At 31.2% G+C, this 17,437-nt stretch overlaps 1 protein-coding gene across 1 annotated transcript; it reads right to left on the bottom strand.

Moving 5' to 3' along the window:
• Positions 1-9,161: 9,161 nt before the first annotated feature.
• LOC140452968 (uncharacterized) lies at positions 9,162-17,086 on the bottom strand. The gene is made up of 2 exons (XM_072547284.1): positions 17,025-17,086; positions 9,162-9,981 (listed from the first exon to the last, which is right to left on the bottom strand). The coding sequence occupies exon 2, from the start codon at positions 9,935-9,937 to the stop codon at positions 9,404-9,406; it is 534 nt and encodes a 177-aa protein (XP_072403385.1). The 5' UTR covers positions 9,938-9,981; positions 17,025-17,086; the 3' UTR covers positions 9,162-9,403.
• Positions 17,087-17,437: the final 351 nt, after the last annotated feature.

Raw genomic sequence — 17,437 nt, 5'->3', positions numbered from 1 at the left:
ATTAACAACCAATCGCAAAATTCAATCCTTTTAGGATAATCTTTAACCAATAACTCTTGAACCGTTATTAAGTGATAGGGTTTAAGCAGCTGATCCTTCAAACGCCTTCAAACCCTTACGTGAGGAACATTTAGTTGAGCAGCTATTACCCTTGTACTTGTTTCAGGGACTTCTTCAATGATTTCTAAAATGTCTTCATCAGTTGCATCCATTATTGGACGACCACTATTGCCAGCAAATTGCCGTATGTACCCGTTTCCCGTAAACGACGATCAATGGTCAGAAATAATCGTCTATCGGGTGTATTTCGATTGGGGTATTTTACTGCATAACACCTTGCGGTTGCTGCACTCTTTCCTTGACGTTCACCTACGATATTCCCGAGAGTTTATTGAAATTATAATTTAATCTGATCCAACTTACCCAAAGTTAAATGCATATCTGCCATTTCCTGAAATATGTAGGCCATTGTTATCCAAATTTTTAATATTAATCTTATTCGCACAATAAATGATAGCTTCAAATTATTGACTATTATTGATGGAACTGTTTGTAATTATTGTATCCGTAGAAACTAATTGTAATTTTATGGCCAACTAGGAAAAAACTAGTTTGTCGAAAAAGTGATAAGAGGCAAAAAAGTTTTAAAAATAATGTGTTAAACTAATGATGCCACAAAATTCATTTGATTTGAACGTACTCAAAAGTTTGGGGGGATTTAGGGCTGCACGGCTTTCATACGGCTTCTGTATGAAAAATGCTTTCAGAACAAGAAAGTAATCCATTTTTATTACAAAATGTCAAGTAGTTTACGATAAAATGCAAAAAAAACAATTTTTATTTTGTAACTTCAAAGGGCTTTAACTTTTTTTGTGTACACTGTTGTACTAAGGTAAGTTGGATTCAATCAATTTATTTTTGTCCCCAGAATGCGTGATTTAATTTATGACATACCTTTTTAAAACACCCTGTATATTTGGTCTTTTTATCCACATTTTTATTAGATTCCATAGCTTTTCTCCAAATATTTTGCTTAGGACTTTTCTCTTCAGCACTTTGAGCATGATTTGTTCTGATTTATTCATCGTCCATGTTTCACTTCTATATAATGCTATAGATCTTATCACTGTCTTATATATTCTTATCTTAGCCCTTCTAGATATATTTTTAATTCTCAGTGAGTTGTTTAGAGCAAAGATACAACGATTTCTAGCCATAATTCTCGTTTGAATTTCTTTTATATTTGGTCTTCTAGTTCTGTTTACATTCCTAATCCAACCATTCTTAGTTCAATATTTCCATGTTCAATATTTTTATTTTGTGCAATATTATCTAATTATCTAATGATTATTCTTTCATATTTACTTTGTTCTTCTTCTGACGGTAGTCTATGGTTTAGTTGCTTTAAACTTTTTTTCCGCTGGTTTCTAAGTGGTATAAACTGCTTCATTTCTATTCCGACTATAAAATTATCTTCTTCTGGTCCTCTGTATTTTCTTATATTATTTATAAATTTTTCCGAGTATATGATCTATTTTTGGTTTACAGTTTTCCCATCTGGTGATCTCCACGTCCCTTGATACTCTTTTGTGTTGGATCGTTTGTATCAATTTTTATTCCTTGTATTATTACATTTTTCCTCCTTTCTCCCTCTCCAATTTCTCTATTTTTCGATTGATGTGTTAATTTCTTTTCTAATTGAACTATTCATGTTATAGCTTTTTCATTTGTTCCTCCCAGCTTTTTTATTTCATCTTTGTAGTCGCCTTGTTGATCTTCTAGTTCTTTAATTTTCTTCTTTAGTTGTATGATTTCATCTCCGGATCTATATTGTTCTTTTTTATGTATTTTATATCTATTGTTAATTTCCTCATCAATTTCATTATTTCATCCATTCCACTTTCGTTTCCTTAATCTTTTTTTACTATTCTTTGTGTTTCTTTTATCTTTTTCTATAGTATTCCCCTCTTCTCTTCTCCTGATGCATGTCATTAATCCCTACTGGTATTCTTGGCCAAAATTTATTGGGTCATCCCAATAGCAATCATCTTTACTGACGTGTTCTACTAAGTGTCTCAAGTGAAAGAATAGGAGTTCGTGCCACTCCTATGGTTCCAGTTTATGCCACTCCTATTCTTTCCCTAATATACTTATTAATTTTATCTTTTTTTTCATCTCGGCATTCTCATTTTCGCCACATGTATTCGTCGTTCCCCTTTTTAATTGCCCAACATTCATTTCTTTGCATCAAAGCTAGTCTTATTGCAGTTGTATCGAATCCTTCCTTTTTATCCTTCTTCTTTTTCCTTTTAGCTCCCTTTTAAAGAAGTGAAAAGTGAAAAGTTCCTTAGCCCTTCCCTTTTCAGGGGCCGCTATTTCTTACTCTTCTTCGCCACTCATGTCTGTCCATTGCATCTTCTTTACTGAAAGTTTTCTCTACCTGTCTCGCCATCAACAGCTCTATCCTTCATCCCACATAGTTTTCAGTTCTACATCTGGTAAGAGTAAACTATTGCAGTCTTTGTTCTTGGATATTTTTTTGAGACTGTAGCTACCCCGGCTCTGTCCATAATCAAGTTGTTCCTGATCCTATACCCTCTAGTCTTACCCAACATCTATCACATTTTCATTTCATCTACTTTCATCTTCTTTTCATGAATTCCCTATACAGGCCATACTTCACCTCCGTACACCAACACAGGTCTCACCACACTTTTGTATATCTTTCCTTTGAGCACTTTCCCTATATTTCTGTCACAGACTACTCGCTCATGCGCTTCCAGTTAAATCCACCAGCCTGTATCCTATGGGAATGAAAATGTTAAAAACTTTTACTTTCTTTGTTGTATGTTTGGCTATTTTATATATTTTTATGTCACCGTCTATAGTTTTGAAGATCTATCTTGTCTATGTTGTTGCCGACATTTATGTAGTTTTTTTCTCCTTTATTTTTTGTTGAACATCGTTTGACATCCACCAGATTTCTTTATTCTCAAAGTTATATCCTTAGGTTTCGATCCGAAGTATTTCGATAACAAGATCTCTAATAATGCTGGTTAAATTCTTCCAACATGTATTAGGACTTTCTTTCATGTTACAACATATTCTGTCTTCTATTTTTGCTCTAAATAGACTTTCTTACTTATCTTTTAGCATCAACCTCTTGAGTTTTTTGTAGTCCTCTATGATATTTTCAGTTTCAGTTTCTTTCTTTACTTCGATGCCCAGTACAAGAAATTTATGTTATTTGCTCACAGTCTTACTAATTATTACTTTGAAGTCCTTACATTCACGTATATCTTCTGATATTGTCATGAAATTATCCATTTGGCAGTTGTGATGTGCAATATAATGTATGTAATAATCTTTCTCAATTTTGAAAGAATGTGTTAACAATCGTTACATCTAAATCTGTTGCTAATTCCAGCATATCATCTCTAGCTTTATTTCTTGTTTCCAACTCCATTTCGCCTAATTTCTCCATAATATATTGCTTCATATCCCCTCTTGCATTATCCCACATGTATTAACTTTTAACTTGGAAGGCTACGAATTTATCTCAGGGTATTGGTCTCTTTGGTAGACTGCTTTTTCTATAGTTGAGGAACACTACTAAGGCAGCTTGAACTAAGACGCGTTTATATTAGGTCATGCTCACATAATATAGTAATATGCACTTATATACAATACGTTATATACAAAAGCTTTCATTGTTCAATATAGCCCGCTATTCAAAATTGAAAATCGGATGGGAACATACACATACCGATTTTGCAGTATGAGTTTTACTTTCAAATCATAAACATGTCAGATAACAAGATTGGTTGTTGAAAAGACATACATACTGTCATGTACATTTATTAAAAGAATTGCGATTATATTTAGATAAATTTAATTCCCTTTTGGAACATGTTCGAAAATTATTAATTTTCTTTTTTACCAACTATTCATTAGTATTTATCCGCTTCCACTTCTTGAAATTTAACAACCAAAATATTCATACCTTTTTTTCTAGCGGCTTTATCATGATATGATGTCTATTTTATTTGCCAGACACTCTCGTTCTTTATAATTGTCAAAGAAATATATTAAAAATTTCTATCTATAAGCCGTTTTCTAAATTTACCAGCAAATGATTTTTTTTGGAGTCGTACGATCTTTACGACCCAATATAATCCCAATATACCCAATGTAAATTTTATCGACTCGATAAAATTTACGACCCAACCGACTCTGTCGTATACTGGTGCAGACTGACTTGTTTGTTTGCCGTCAAATCGCGCCGATTTGGTCGAACGATGCAAATACACGATCAAATTACGTTCAATTTTGTAGCAGCATTCGACAAAATTGTACTGCAGCTTTGGAACGTGAGTGGCGGGCTTAACTGTATAAAATTTATTAAATTTTTGGACAGTCTTCTATTGAACTATTCGGTCTGCTGCAGAATTGGAAACAAAGCAGAAATTCGACCGGTATAGGCTAGGCTTTGACTAGGATCAAGAGATTAGGTTTCCATTCGAAACACCCCATATTATAATGTAGTTAAGCAGCTCTTTCTATGGAATTAAATGCTTCTATTATGTCTCCTAGGTCTCCTCTCTTACTTAAAGATAGAAAACGTAACCAGTGGATCAGAACCAGAACAAAGACAGTAGACGCGATAGAACAAGCAGCAAAACTGAAATGGAAATGGGCTGGACACAATGAACGTCTCCAAGACGGACGATGGAACAATGCCATCGGAAAGTGGCGTCCATACAATGCAAAGAGATCAAGAGGCAGACAACAGGTGAGGTGGAAAGATGACATCAGGAAACAAGGAGGTCCCACATGGCATTTTTTTTTAATTTTACTGGAAGAACATGCCAAAATCTTATCTTTGGAAAGAAAAAGGACATAAAAAACGACTGATATTTATGCAAGTTTTACTCGAACATGCAAAAATCTTATCTTTGGAAATGAAAAAGAACATCAAAAAACACTGATAGGTATGCTATTTTCAAACATTCATTATGTATCCATATATAAAATTATTGTGTGTATTCGTTGTAAACTGTTGAAAATAACTTTCTCACGTATAATTTTTCTAGATCATGACCTGTGAACATTTTCTTTTATTATTTGCTTAATAACCGTTATGCTTTTTTACACAAAGTATTTGACGTGTGTTTTCCTATATGATACCCAAAGTAGAAAATGGATTTTATAGTATCTACTTTCGTAGAAATAGAAATGAAAATCGATTTTTCCAGTTTCTTACCTACGGGCTACTATGTGCACTGATATAACGAATGCCCAAAGATCATTCCAATATCATTTACATATTTTCGTCAATGATTTCAAAAAGCGGGAAAGCGAATTGTCTCGGCGATTAAGGCGGCGTCGGCGATTTCTTTGTTCCCCATTCTGTAACCATGACCTTTACGTATTGCTTCTATTATTATTTCGTCCATTATTATATTAAAGAGAAGTAGGCTTAACGAGTCACCCTGTCTGACTCCGCTTTGTACTGATATACACTGTGTGCCTGTATTCAATTATGGAAGTAGATGGTTTCCATGGTTTGCATAATATTAATTGGTATGTTTCTTTTTTTCAGTAGGTATAAGACGTCTTCGACTTGGATGCGATCGAAAGCCTTTGTCAGGTCTATAAAACATAGATATGCTGGTTTATTGTACTCGATGGCCTTTTTTATGATTTGTCTTAGTACAAATAAGGCGTCTACGCAGGATCTTCCGGATCTGAATCCTTATTGTTCGTCTGAAAAAGTTGTTAGTTTATTGATTTTGTTGGTTAGGACTTTTGTGTTAAGCTTGAGTGCGGTATTCAGTAGATTTAGAAATTTCAGAAATAAATTCAAAAAGAAATAAATAATCTTCATTTATGTCGAAATTATGGTACTTACGCAAATCGAATGTCCATTTTTTTTAAGTTCTAATATTATACTAAAATATATAGCCACTAAACTAATAAACAGTTCTTAATACAGTAAAGAAATAAGCATAACTGAGTATTGGATATATTATTTGTGGAATTAACAATGTCGCCCCTCTTTTATAGTTGCTTATGACGTCTAACCCCTCCCAAATACAGGCATGTTTGCTGTTGTTTTAAAACAACTCACAACGCTAATGCGTTTTAATTAATGCTAGTCCTATGGATTTTCTTTTACGAGTTATGAATGAAACTGGCTACAACAAAATTATTTCAGAACATTTATTAAGTTTTTAATACAGCGATAACCAAGTGACAATACCCTTTACATGAATTACATAAATACCAACACCGAAACTTTTATATTTTGATTAAACATATAACACCCTTACCACCACCAGTTCTTAAACAACATATTTATTAATTTTAATCTGAACTATGAAATAGTTCGTGAACTAAATGTAGGTACTTCAGCTGGACTACCTATATACCTGTATTTACCTATATATTTAAGGTACTATTAACCCTTACCGTCACCAGTTCTTAAACAATATATTTATTAATTTTAATCTGAACCATGAAATAGTTCGTGAACTAAATGTAGGTACTTCAGCTGGACTACCTATATACCTGTATTTACCTATATATTTAAAGTACTATTAACCCTTACCGCCACCAGTTCTTAAACTACATATTTATTAATTATAATCTGAACCGTGAAATAGTTCGTGAACTAAATGTAGGTACTTCAGCTGGACTACCTATATACCTGTGTTTACTTATATATTTAAGGTACTATTAACCCTTACCGTCACCAGTTCTTAAAGAACATATTTATTAATTTTAATCTGAACCATCAAATAGTTCGTGAACTAAATGTAGGTATTTCAGCTAAAATACCTATATACCTATATTTACCTATATATACCTATATATTTAAGGTACTATTACCGTCTAGAAGTGTTTCCCAAAAAATGGCAAGAAATTTCAATCATCAATCATTGGCGTACAAACAAATACCTTTGTGCCTTTTGCAACGAAGTTTTTAGCAATGGCACTATGTAGCCATCTAAGCTGGAAGATCATCTGAGAATATGTCACCCTAATAAAACAGATAAAGATTTGAAATATTTTCAAACACTTAAAGAAAAACTTCAGAAGAAATCCACGCTGGACAAAATGTTCGTTTTGGCCTCATAAACAAACGATGATGGTTTGCGAGCGTCTTATAATATCTCGTTGACTATAACAAAGTCCGGAAAACCGCATAATATCGAAGAGTTTATTTTGCCAGCCGTTAAAGAGCTTTTAAAAACTGTTCTACACAAACCTGCATCTGATATCATTAAAACAGTTTCTTTAAAAAACAACACAATTTAAAGATGTATTGATGAAATGAGTTATAATATTGAAAACTTCTTTGTGTGTAATTATTTGCAAACGACCCATTTCTCTACACAGCTGGACGACTCAATTTTACTTGTTAATGAAGCATTATTATTGGCATATAATCGTTTTATTATGGATCAAAATATCCAACAAGATTGCGTTTGCGAGAACTTTGACAACCGATAGAAAAGGCGAATTAGTATATTATGTTTTAAAGGCTCACTGCTTGAAACAACTAAATCGTATATCAAATTTTATATTGGTAGTTACAGATGAAGCACCTGCTACGGTTGGCCGTTATCCTGGTTTTATGTTTTTAAAAGAAAATGTAACCGGAGTATAACCAATACACTGCGTCAGTAAGAAACAGCATTTAGCTGCTAAAAATTTGAATGTAAGATTGCGTGAATACGCGGTTATTTGTGCAGGTGTGTGAAGAAACTCTTTTACGAGTTTCTCAATAGCAAAAATAAAAATTTGAAAGAAAATTTATTAAATTGAAAAACCAACATTGCTTATTTGGCAGATTTTTTTATTAAATTTAATAAGGGAAACTTGCAGTTGCAAGGTGACAGTTTAAATTTGATAAAAGCAAAGTTAATCATTTCAGCATTTCTTGCTAGAATTAAACAGATGAAGTAAAACATTACACGGAACGAATTTTCCCAGTTCACCAATTTGTTTCAGGTAATGTGCCAGAAAGACGATATTTCAATCTACGTCCAACATTTGAATGCCATTTATTCAGATTTTGAAAGTAGATTTGAGGATATTTTGACGCATTGAAGAAACGGACGTTACATTATGTAAAAAAAGAATTGATTTGAATAAGCACTAACGAAGAACTTAAAGGTACGGTTTAGAATCGAATAGCAACAATTCTAGCTCCAAAAAGACATACCTTTTGCTTATATTATGTAATACCGCGAGAAAGTTTTTAATTTCTTTTTCATATTCATACCTGCTAAAAAGGAGTTTCAGCGCAGGTATAGATCCAATAACAAAAAAATGTAACAAACTGGACATAATTAACTGAGGAGATTACTGTAACTGTAACAGATAGTTTTTATTTAAATTTAATTAATAAATGTGTAAAAATGTGAGACTACTGTTAGAAATTTAAATCTGTAAGAGTGAATAGCAGGTGGTCTATCTAAAATTAAATTTGAGAACCTCTGGTGTAGAACGCTAAAAATGGCACATTTTGAACATTTTTTTTGTGTATCTCATGATATTTGGTAATTAAACTTCTTTTATATTTTTATACAACTTTTCAAGATTTCAAAATTTGTTTTTCAATTTTTTCCATTGTGGGTGTATTTAAAAGATGACTCCAAAAAATTTCTCGTCCATAAATTACTCGAGAAGGGTTTAAAAAAAAGTGGCTTTAGGGATAGTTTAGCAGAAAAATTAAAAATTCTCAAAACAAAACAAAATGGCGCATATTTGAAACAATTAATCAAAAATTGACTTTTCGACTTTTTTCAGTCACAAAAGTTTTATTTTTTTGTTAAATTGTGAAAAACTATCATAGAGAAAAGAACAATTTTTCAAACGTCCGCCATTTTGCTTTTTTTTGACAATTTTCAACTTTTTTTCTACTATATCACGTAAGGACACTTCTTTTTTAAAACACTTCACGAATTATATGTTTCAGATTTGCCGTTTCAGAGGTTAACTGTCCATCAAGGAGCATTAATTTTTGGACGAAACATTTTTGGCGTCATCTTTAAAACATAGGAACAATGAAAAAAAAAAGAAAAAAAAGATTGTTTTGTGATCTAAAAAAGTTGTATAATAATAAAAAAAGTTGGATTGTCATGTATAATAGATAAGACACAAAAAAATTAATTAATCAACACAAATTGTTGAAAATGTGTCATTTTTTAGCATTCTAAACAGTAATACTACCTTAATTAAACATAAATAATAATATAATTTTATAACACACTAACCATCAATGGGTGATAAACTTTTTATTGCTCATAGCATAATAGATTACCTATATACCTAGTACCCACCACCTAATTATTTCGGTTATCGCTAAGAATATTTGGCTATTGAAATATTATTACTATAGTCGGGGAAGTTTGTGTAAGACTCTTGTACTTTTCGGTGGAGGAGCTTTGATAGCTCCCGGTCCCTGAGGGTCAAATAGTGAGGGTCCGCTGCGTGGAGCACTTGGCGCTGGCCGTCTTTGTTGGCGCAGGTATTGGGGTGGTTCATTTCTATGTTTAATTATTCTCCTGGAAGATTCTCTCACAGGTTCCGGTAATATAGGAGAATAAAAAGATAAATTAACTTCGCCTGCCCGTCTTTGTCGGCTCGAGCGTCTTGTTGGCTCATCGGGGTTATCGCCAACAATATCTGGCTCTTCCAAGATTGGTTCTAGTGGTCGGCGCGGTTGAGCTCTACGCCTTGTACTTCTCCGGATAGGAGCTGCTCTTGGAGGAGCAGATGGGCGCTCTTCCCTCGAAGGAAGGATTACACGTCTTCTTAAATTATAGCGGTTCTCCTGGTCCTGGAGAGACGGATTTCCACGAACGTTGACAGATTCTTGAGGTCTGTTATCATTTGGTTGTTGTTGTTGTTGGTTAACATCACTCATTTTAAGAAATTCGCTTATGATTGAATCTTCGTAAGATGCGATGCCTAAAACAAAAACTATAGATTTAATGTATATTGTGAATAGTCTTAAAACACAGCTACAAACTTGGACATTTTTTAAGCTTTTATGATTTAAGTTTAAAATTCAAGTTCTGGACAAGTATAAATAATATCAATACAGACCGAAACGGCAAGGTAAAGAAATACCACCATGGAAAAATAAACACAAAAGAAGGAACTTGGAATGCGAGAGGTACTAATGAGCAGGGAGCTTTAAGAAACTTAGACCAAATTATGGAAAAATATACAATAGATATCCTTGTCCTGCAAGAAACGAAACAACTGGGAAATGAAATAATGAAAATAGGAATGAGCACACTGTTCAAGAGTGGAGGGACCAAGAGATATTTTGGAGTAAGATTCATAAGATAGCTAGCACAAGGTTTGATCACAAAGACATTCATAAGGTAACATGGACTTCTCCCGATGGAAAAAGGAAAATGAGATAGATCATGTCCTAATTGAAAACAAACATGATAAGGCAATAATCGATTGCAGGAATTACAGAGGTGCAGATACCAACAGTGACCATACACTAATAATAGCAAAACTAAAACAAGAACTACCAATAATACCAAAATCTGTTAAAGATAGATTAAATTACTAATTAGAGCGCCTTCAAGAGAAGCAGGTTGTAAACAGACTAGAGGAAGAAATAAATAAAAAAACTGGAGAATTCAGTCAAACAGGATATAGATGAAGAGTGTCAGACCATACAGACAGCCATGTCGGACGCAGCGTAAAAGTGTATAGAAAGAGAGCATATAAAAAGACGGCAAAACTGGTTTGATGAAGAATGTAGGAATGTTTTGGCAAGAAGAACCACGGCAAAACTACAAAGAGATAAAGAAAATACCCAAAATGCTATCAAAAACTATGTGGCAAGAAGAAGGGAAGTGCAAAGAATTTGCAGAAAAAAGAAAAGAGAACAACTAAAAAAGCAATTGAAAAAGAACCACGGCAAAACTACAAAGAGATAAAGAAAATACCCAAAATGCGATCAAAAACTATGTGGCAAGAAGAAGGGAAGTGCAAAGAATTTGCAGAAAAAAGAAAAGAGAACAACTAAAAAAGCAATTGAAAAACATAGAAGAAGCCTACATAAACAGAGAGGTAAAGAATTTCTACCCAGAAGTTAAGAAATCCAGAGATGACTCTTCTTCGAGTCTTCTTACAAACTCTCTCTGATGACGAGTAGACCCAGAAACACGTGTTAGGGAGTGGTAAGAGACTCAAATTAAATGGAAACGCAACCATTTTCGTATATGAATTTAAACAAGTTTGGATTTTACTTGTAGGATTTTTTTTTTTGTTTTTTGTATACTGTTTCATCATTGAAAAGTAATTTACGTTTGTTTAAATATTCAGATTTTAACATTATTACAGTTGTGTTGCCATTGTTCTAGGAAAGCTTTAGTTTGTTTTAAATGATAATTCTATTGACTCTTCTGGTGACTCTTGAGTTATTAATGTATGTTAAAGATCATTTTCTATGCCAGCAATAATGTTAAACGTAGGAAATTTTTTGGCAAGGTAAAGAAAAGTTAGGACCTAAACTTAAAAAGTTTTCTGCATTTGGTGGTGTTGCTTTGAGTTAAGTTCACTAGCCAACCATTCTCTGGTTTTAAATTTACTTTTAATTGGTTTCGTTTTTCTATAAGCTGTTTAATTTTATTTTGATTAAATACTGTTATTAATTTTGTTAAAAATATTTTCATATATTATTTTCTCTTTATTAAAAAATGCTCGTGTGAAATTATTATTGTATTTGTTAATTATGTGGTTTTTATTTTTTAACTGAAGTCATATAATCACAAATTATATTCAAAAAATACAATAATATGCAGGTCACCAGAAAAGCCAAACAAAATACAACAAAAATACAACAAAACATCAATAAATAAAATGATTTAGGTCATGATAAATCAAATTAAAATAAACATGAATAAAATGATGAAACAGTATACAAAAAAAGAAAAAACAAATCTTACAAATAAAATCCTTTAATTTGTAAGGGAGAGAGAATTTAAACTTGTTAAAATTCTCTCATTAACAAATGGTAGAATAAGAAATACATACAACTTATATACATAAATATACATAAAATATATAAATACATACAAGAAATAAATTTATATCTCACAATGGCATATCTTCATATATTTTTGGACTTCCAAAAGTACTTAAAAACAACATTCCTCTTCGCACAATTATTAGTAATATTGGAAGTCCGACATTCAACCTTTCCAAATATTTTGCAGACATTTTGGGAAATGGAATCGGTAAAATGGAATCATATACGGAATTCATGGGATGTTCACAATTTTATTTCAAAACAGTATGTACCAATTAATCACAAACTTATATCTTTTGACGTAAAAAATCATTATACTCTAACATTTTAATTCAAATAGCTTTAAACTGTGTGAAAACTAGATGGAATAACATATTTCTCTTTCACTTAAAGAAATTCTAAAGGTTGTAAAATTCTGCCTCAACTTAGCGTTCTTCCGACATGAACATGAATACTATTCTCAGATTTCTGGAGTGGCCATGGCTTCGCCTCTCTCAGCACCAATGGCAAACTTAGTAATGGAAATATTAAAAAAACAGTCATCTCTAAATTAAAATTCAACATACATTTCTACAAATGATATATGTTGATGACTGCTTACTCTGCATTCCGGATCATGAAATCGATCATACTCTTGAAATGTTCAATAATTTCCATAATAACATAAAATTTATTTATGAACTAGAAGAAAACAATAAAATTACTTTTCTTGACTTAAGTTTAGAATATAGCAACATTAACCGAATGATAACGACTAACTGGTGTACAAAAGATTTTTGGTCCAGAAGAATTTTTAATATCAACGCACACATAGTCCATAAAAGAAGTGTTGTATTCAGTCTAACTGAGATGGTAATTAAGCTGTTTAGCCCAAAATACCATTTCGCAAAACTGAGAAAAGCTGAAAGATATCTTATAACTATCACCATAATCATCATCAAAATAACTATCCACCAGAAATTTACAACATAATCTAATTAAAACATCTAATTAAAAAAGAAGTATTATCAGAAATCAATCAAATTGCAATACCAATCCTAAATAAACCCAAAGCATACCTAGCAATAATAATAATAATGTGACTAAATTAAAGAACACTGTATATCCTTATCATACATTAATGGATTTTGTAAACAAATGTCAAAAATGTTGGCAAAATATGATAATACGATATTAATGTTGGACATAAATCATCAAAAACATCTGGAAAATATTGTTCAAAATTTAAACCCAAGGTTAATAAAGATCATCAATCAAATGTTATTTATAGAATAAATAGTAAATACTGCAATTCAACATATATTGGGCAAATACACCAATGCCTGCATAGAAGGGTTGTTGAATGTTGCACACAAATATAGTGTACAAACACAACAGCCCTAGCCAAACATTCTCTAGAAAATAACCATTCCTTTGATTTTGAAAATGTACAGATTTTGGAAAAAGAACAAAATTACAACAAAAGATGCATATTATTATTGGACATGGTTTACATAAAAAAGGATCCAAATTTTATTAATAATAAGACCGATATCAAAGATCTTTCCAATATGCATCATAATTTAGTAAATTGAGTTGTTTTTAAATGCGCCATGGCGGATATTTTTAAGATACAACCCTGAACCAGTCGAGTTCTAAGATACCTGCTAGATGATATTTGTCAATGTTAGATACCAATATTTAAGGTCAGGAAACAACAAACTATGTATATATATACATATATATATATATATATATATATATATATATATATATATATATATATATATATATATATATGTATATATATATATATAATTTATACATTTATACATCTACATAAATACAGATTGTTGTAATTTATTATTTCTTTTAGTGATACCTACAATGGGGACAATCCGATACAATATGAACACGTTTTGGAACTGAGAAGACATCAAGATTGAAACAACTAGCAAAATTACACCGAAAACTTGGCGCCCAGACCAACCGAAGGATTTTCTTACTCTAGTGCAGACGTACCAAAAGTAACACCAAAATTGGAACCTATTTGATAGACACCCCAAGACCTTGAAACATCACAAAAATCGAAAATATAACACAACATGTGAATGACAGACTCCATAATAAAACTATTACTAATAACATTCCATACATTGCTAAACTTAATTCGAATATCAATCAATACGCAGATAAGCTTAGTCTTTCACTCCCAAATTACATATTAGATGAATTCTGGTTGTGACAAAAGAATTCATGTTATAACAGTCAAATATTAAAAATCTTAGTATTTTAATTAAAAACAAAACCAACTTATACAGTAGTTTCAATGATAAGTCGATAAACAATATCGCCAATATCGAAGTTCCTTTTCTAATTATTGACTTCTTAGCATTGGGTCCTAAATTTAACCTACCCACAACTCCTAAAGACATAGACAACTTTAAATTGATCAGTGAGGTAGAAAATATCATCACATGGACACCCGAAAAAAGACCAAAATCTAGTTAGAAGCTTACCTACTAATTAAATTACAAACTCCATACAACCCAACAAAACAGATAGGTCCCTCTCACTTTCAATCGAAAAAGAAACTAGAACCTATCTGAAAAAGAATCCGAATTTTCTAGTCACAAAATCCGATAAAAGTAATGTAACTGTCCTAATGGATAAGGATATGTCGCATATTCAAATATCATTGGACCTCCTGAGTGACCATGAAACTTAGGCATTGTTATATAAGTTGTAAGTATTTATTGTATAAGTTGGTTAAAAGACTCAAAAGTAGAGAACACACCTCAGATCAATTAGGGCTACCTAAAATTCCCAAACCTGATTTGCCCCTTAGAACAATAGTATCATGTATAAACTCATCTTTTCATCCTTTGGCAAAAATCATGTGTCAGCTACTTCTTTTAATAAATTTAACAAATTTAAGATTAAAGACTTCGATTTTGCACAAAAAAATCAATAATACAATCATACCAGATAACTTAGTTGTAGTTGTGTCATTTCATGTTGTGTTATTATTCACTAATATACAACTTGACCGAATGACTTTAATACAGCCTATTTGTAAGATTCCTAAAAAAGTTTTTGTGTAAATTATTGCTTTTATTTATAGCCATACATATTTTTCTTTTAATAACAAGTGTTATAAACAAACATTAGAATTACTGATGGGTGGATCTGCCTTGCCAATAGTGACTGAAATTGTAATAAATAAATAGTTGTATTTTGTACATCAGAATGTGAAATTTTAATTTCCATTTATTTAACAATATATAGATGACCTGCTAACAGCTGTATCACATAATGAAGTGCAAAATACACTACCAATCTTTAATTCTTTCAACACTCATCTGCAGTTTACTGTGGTACTTGATACTAGAGTTGTTAGAACTAAAAATAACATTATTTGTCTAGATTGGTATAGAAAAAACACTAACTCAGGTAGATATATACCTTTTAATTCTTATCACCCACCCTCTAAACAGATAGTTGATTCAGTTCTAGCAATAAATTGATTTTCAAGGATTTCACATCCAATGTTTACAGAAATAAACTTCAAATTGGTATTTGAAAGTCTACTATGGACCTAATAATTATCCTAACAAACTATTAAACAAGCTGTTATACATAAACAAAAATAAATGTATTTAAATAATCTCAGGCAGATATATACCTTTTAATTCTTATCACCCCACCCTCTACACAGAATGTTAATACAGTTCTAGCAACTAAAAATAGATTTTTAAACATTTCACATCCAGTGTTTACAGAAAAAACTTAAAATTTTTATATGAAACTCTTCTATGTACCTAATTATTCTAAAAAACTATTAAACCAGCTGTTATACACAAACATAGAAATAAATGTATTAGACAGTAAATTAAATCAAGAACATACTAACATTGACACCTGTGTACAGGTCAGATAATATGGAACATTACCATACATTAATAATCTTACACAACCTCTCACTAGATTGTTCAATCAATTTAATATAAAAATTCCTAATTATAATAATAAGAAGATAAATCATTCCACTCAAAACTAAAAGATGCTATCCCAATTGAAAAGAGTTGTAACGTCATCCATGGTATACCTTGTGAATGTGGTAAAATATACATACAGACAAGTAAAAGATGAGTCCTTCACAAGAGTGACTGCAAACATAAACCCCTTGCGACAAGTCTTAGCATACTTGTCAACGATAATGACCACTGTGTCTTCTATGCTATATCAATAATGTTCAAACTCTTTAAATCAGCAAAAACGAGGTCTAAAAGAATTATACAAGTAATTTAAGCTCAATTTACAAAAACTACCACAGTCTTATGTGAGAACACTGTGATGTGCTTCCTAATTTTACTTAAACATATTATGTTACATTATTTAATAACAAAAATAAAGATTAAGCAACTTACACTGCTCTTGTATATACTTGTAAAAATATTGTGAAACAAATGTAATCCAAATAACCACCAACATAAATGTAATTTAAACATAAAATTGTTGCTTCCCTTTTGAAATTATATTCATATAAGTATAGATCATAATCATACAGATTTGAACCTATAATATTTTACATTAATTACTAAAAGTTGCCAAAAGGTATGACTATGTATCTAAATGTTGACTACGAAGTCTAACCTACATTAAATCGTAACAATTTATATATAAGAAAAGTATTAAAATGGGTAAAAGTGGAACATAATAAAATAATTGGTTTTGTATTAACTTTAAGTTAATTAAGTAGTGGTGACATAATATATCGGTAGGACATTTTAAACGTTCCAACTAATTTATGACGCAGTAGAATGGAAATGCCGGTTTTTATAAAAATCAAAACTGTCAATGTAAAATATACCATATAGCATAATATTACCAAAGCCAAATAAGACATATAGAAGAAAATGAAATAAAATAGATAATATTGATTAATTTAAAAAATCTAATATAAAATACTTACCCCAGGGTCTGAAGAATAGCAGGAAAAGGTGTAGGAACTACAATACCAATATGGCTGACTCTGAAAGAGAAACGTTTAAATGTTAATAATAATTTATATCATTATACTTCGTATTTAGCATTTAATAATACTGTATAAATGATATCAAATTATATTAAAAAGGATATTAAAGAAATATTTATATTTAAAAATTTCCAGGTATACCTTTATAAATTAATCTTTCAATCAATCGACAGAAATATTCTTTCGTTGTTCATTAAAAAAGGGAAAAGAATCGTAGAATTTTCTGAAAAAAAGGAAATAGATATTTGACATAAACCGGATCACGTGACAATCACGTGACTTTTTTAGCTTAGTGTGATTGGTTGAATATATTAAATACAAATTAGCTGTCAATATTACAAATTTATTGT

Source organism: Diabrotica undecimpunctata, chromosome 11 (genome assembly GCF_040954645.1).
Source record: "Diabrotica undecimpunctata isolate CICGRU chromosome 11, icDiaUnde3, whole genome shotgun sequence".
In the NCBI taxonomy this organism is placed as follows: Eukaryota; Metazoa; Arthropoda; class Insecta; order Coleoptera; family Chrysomelidae; genus Diabrotica; species Diabrotica undecimpunctata.
Note: the sequence above shows the minus strand (reverse complement) of the source record. Positions and strands in the feature narration are given on the sequence as shown.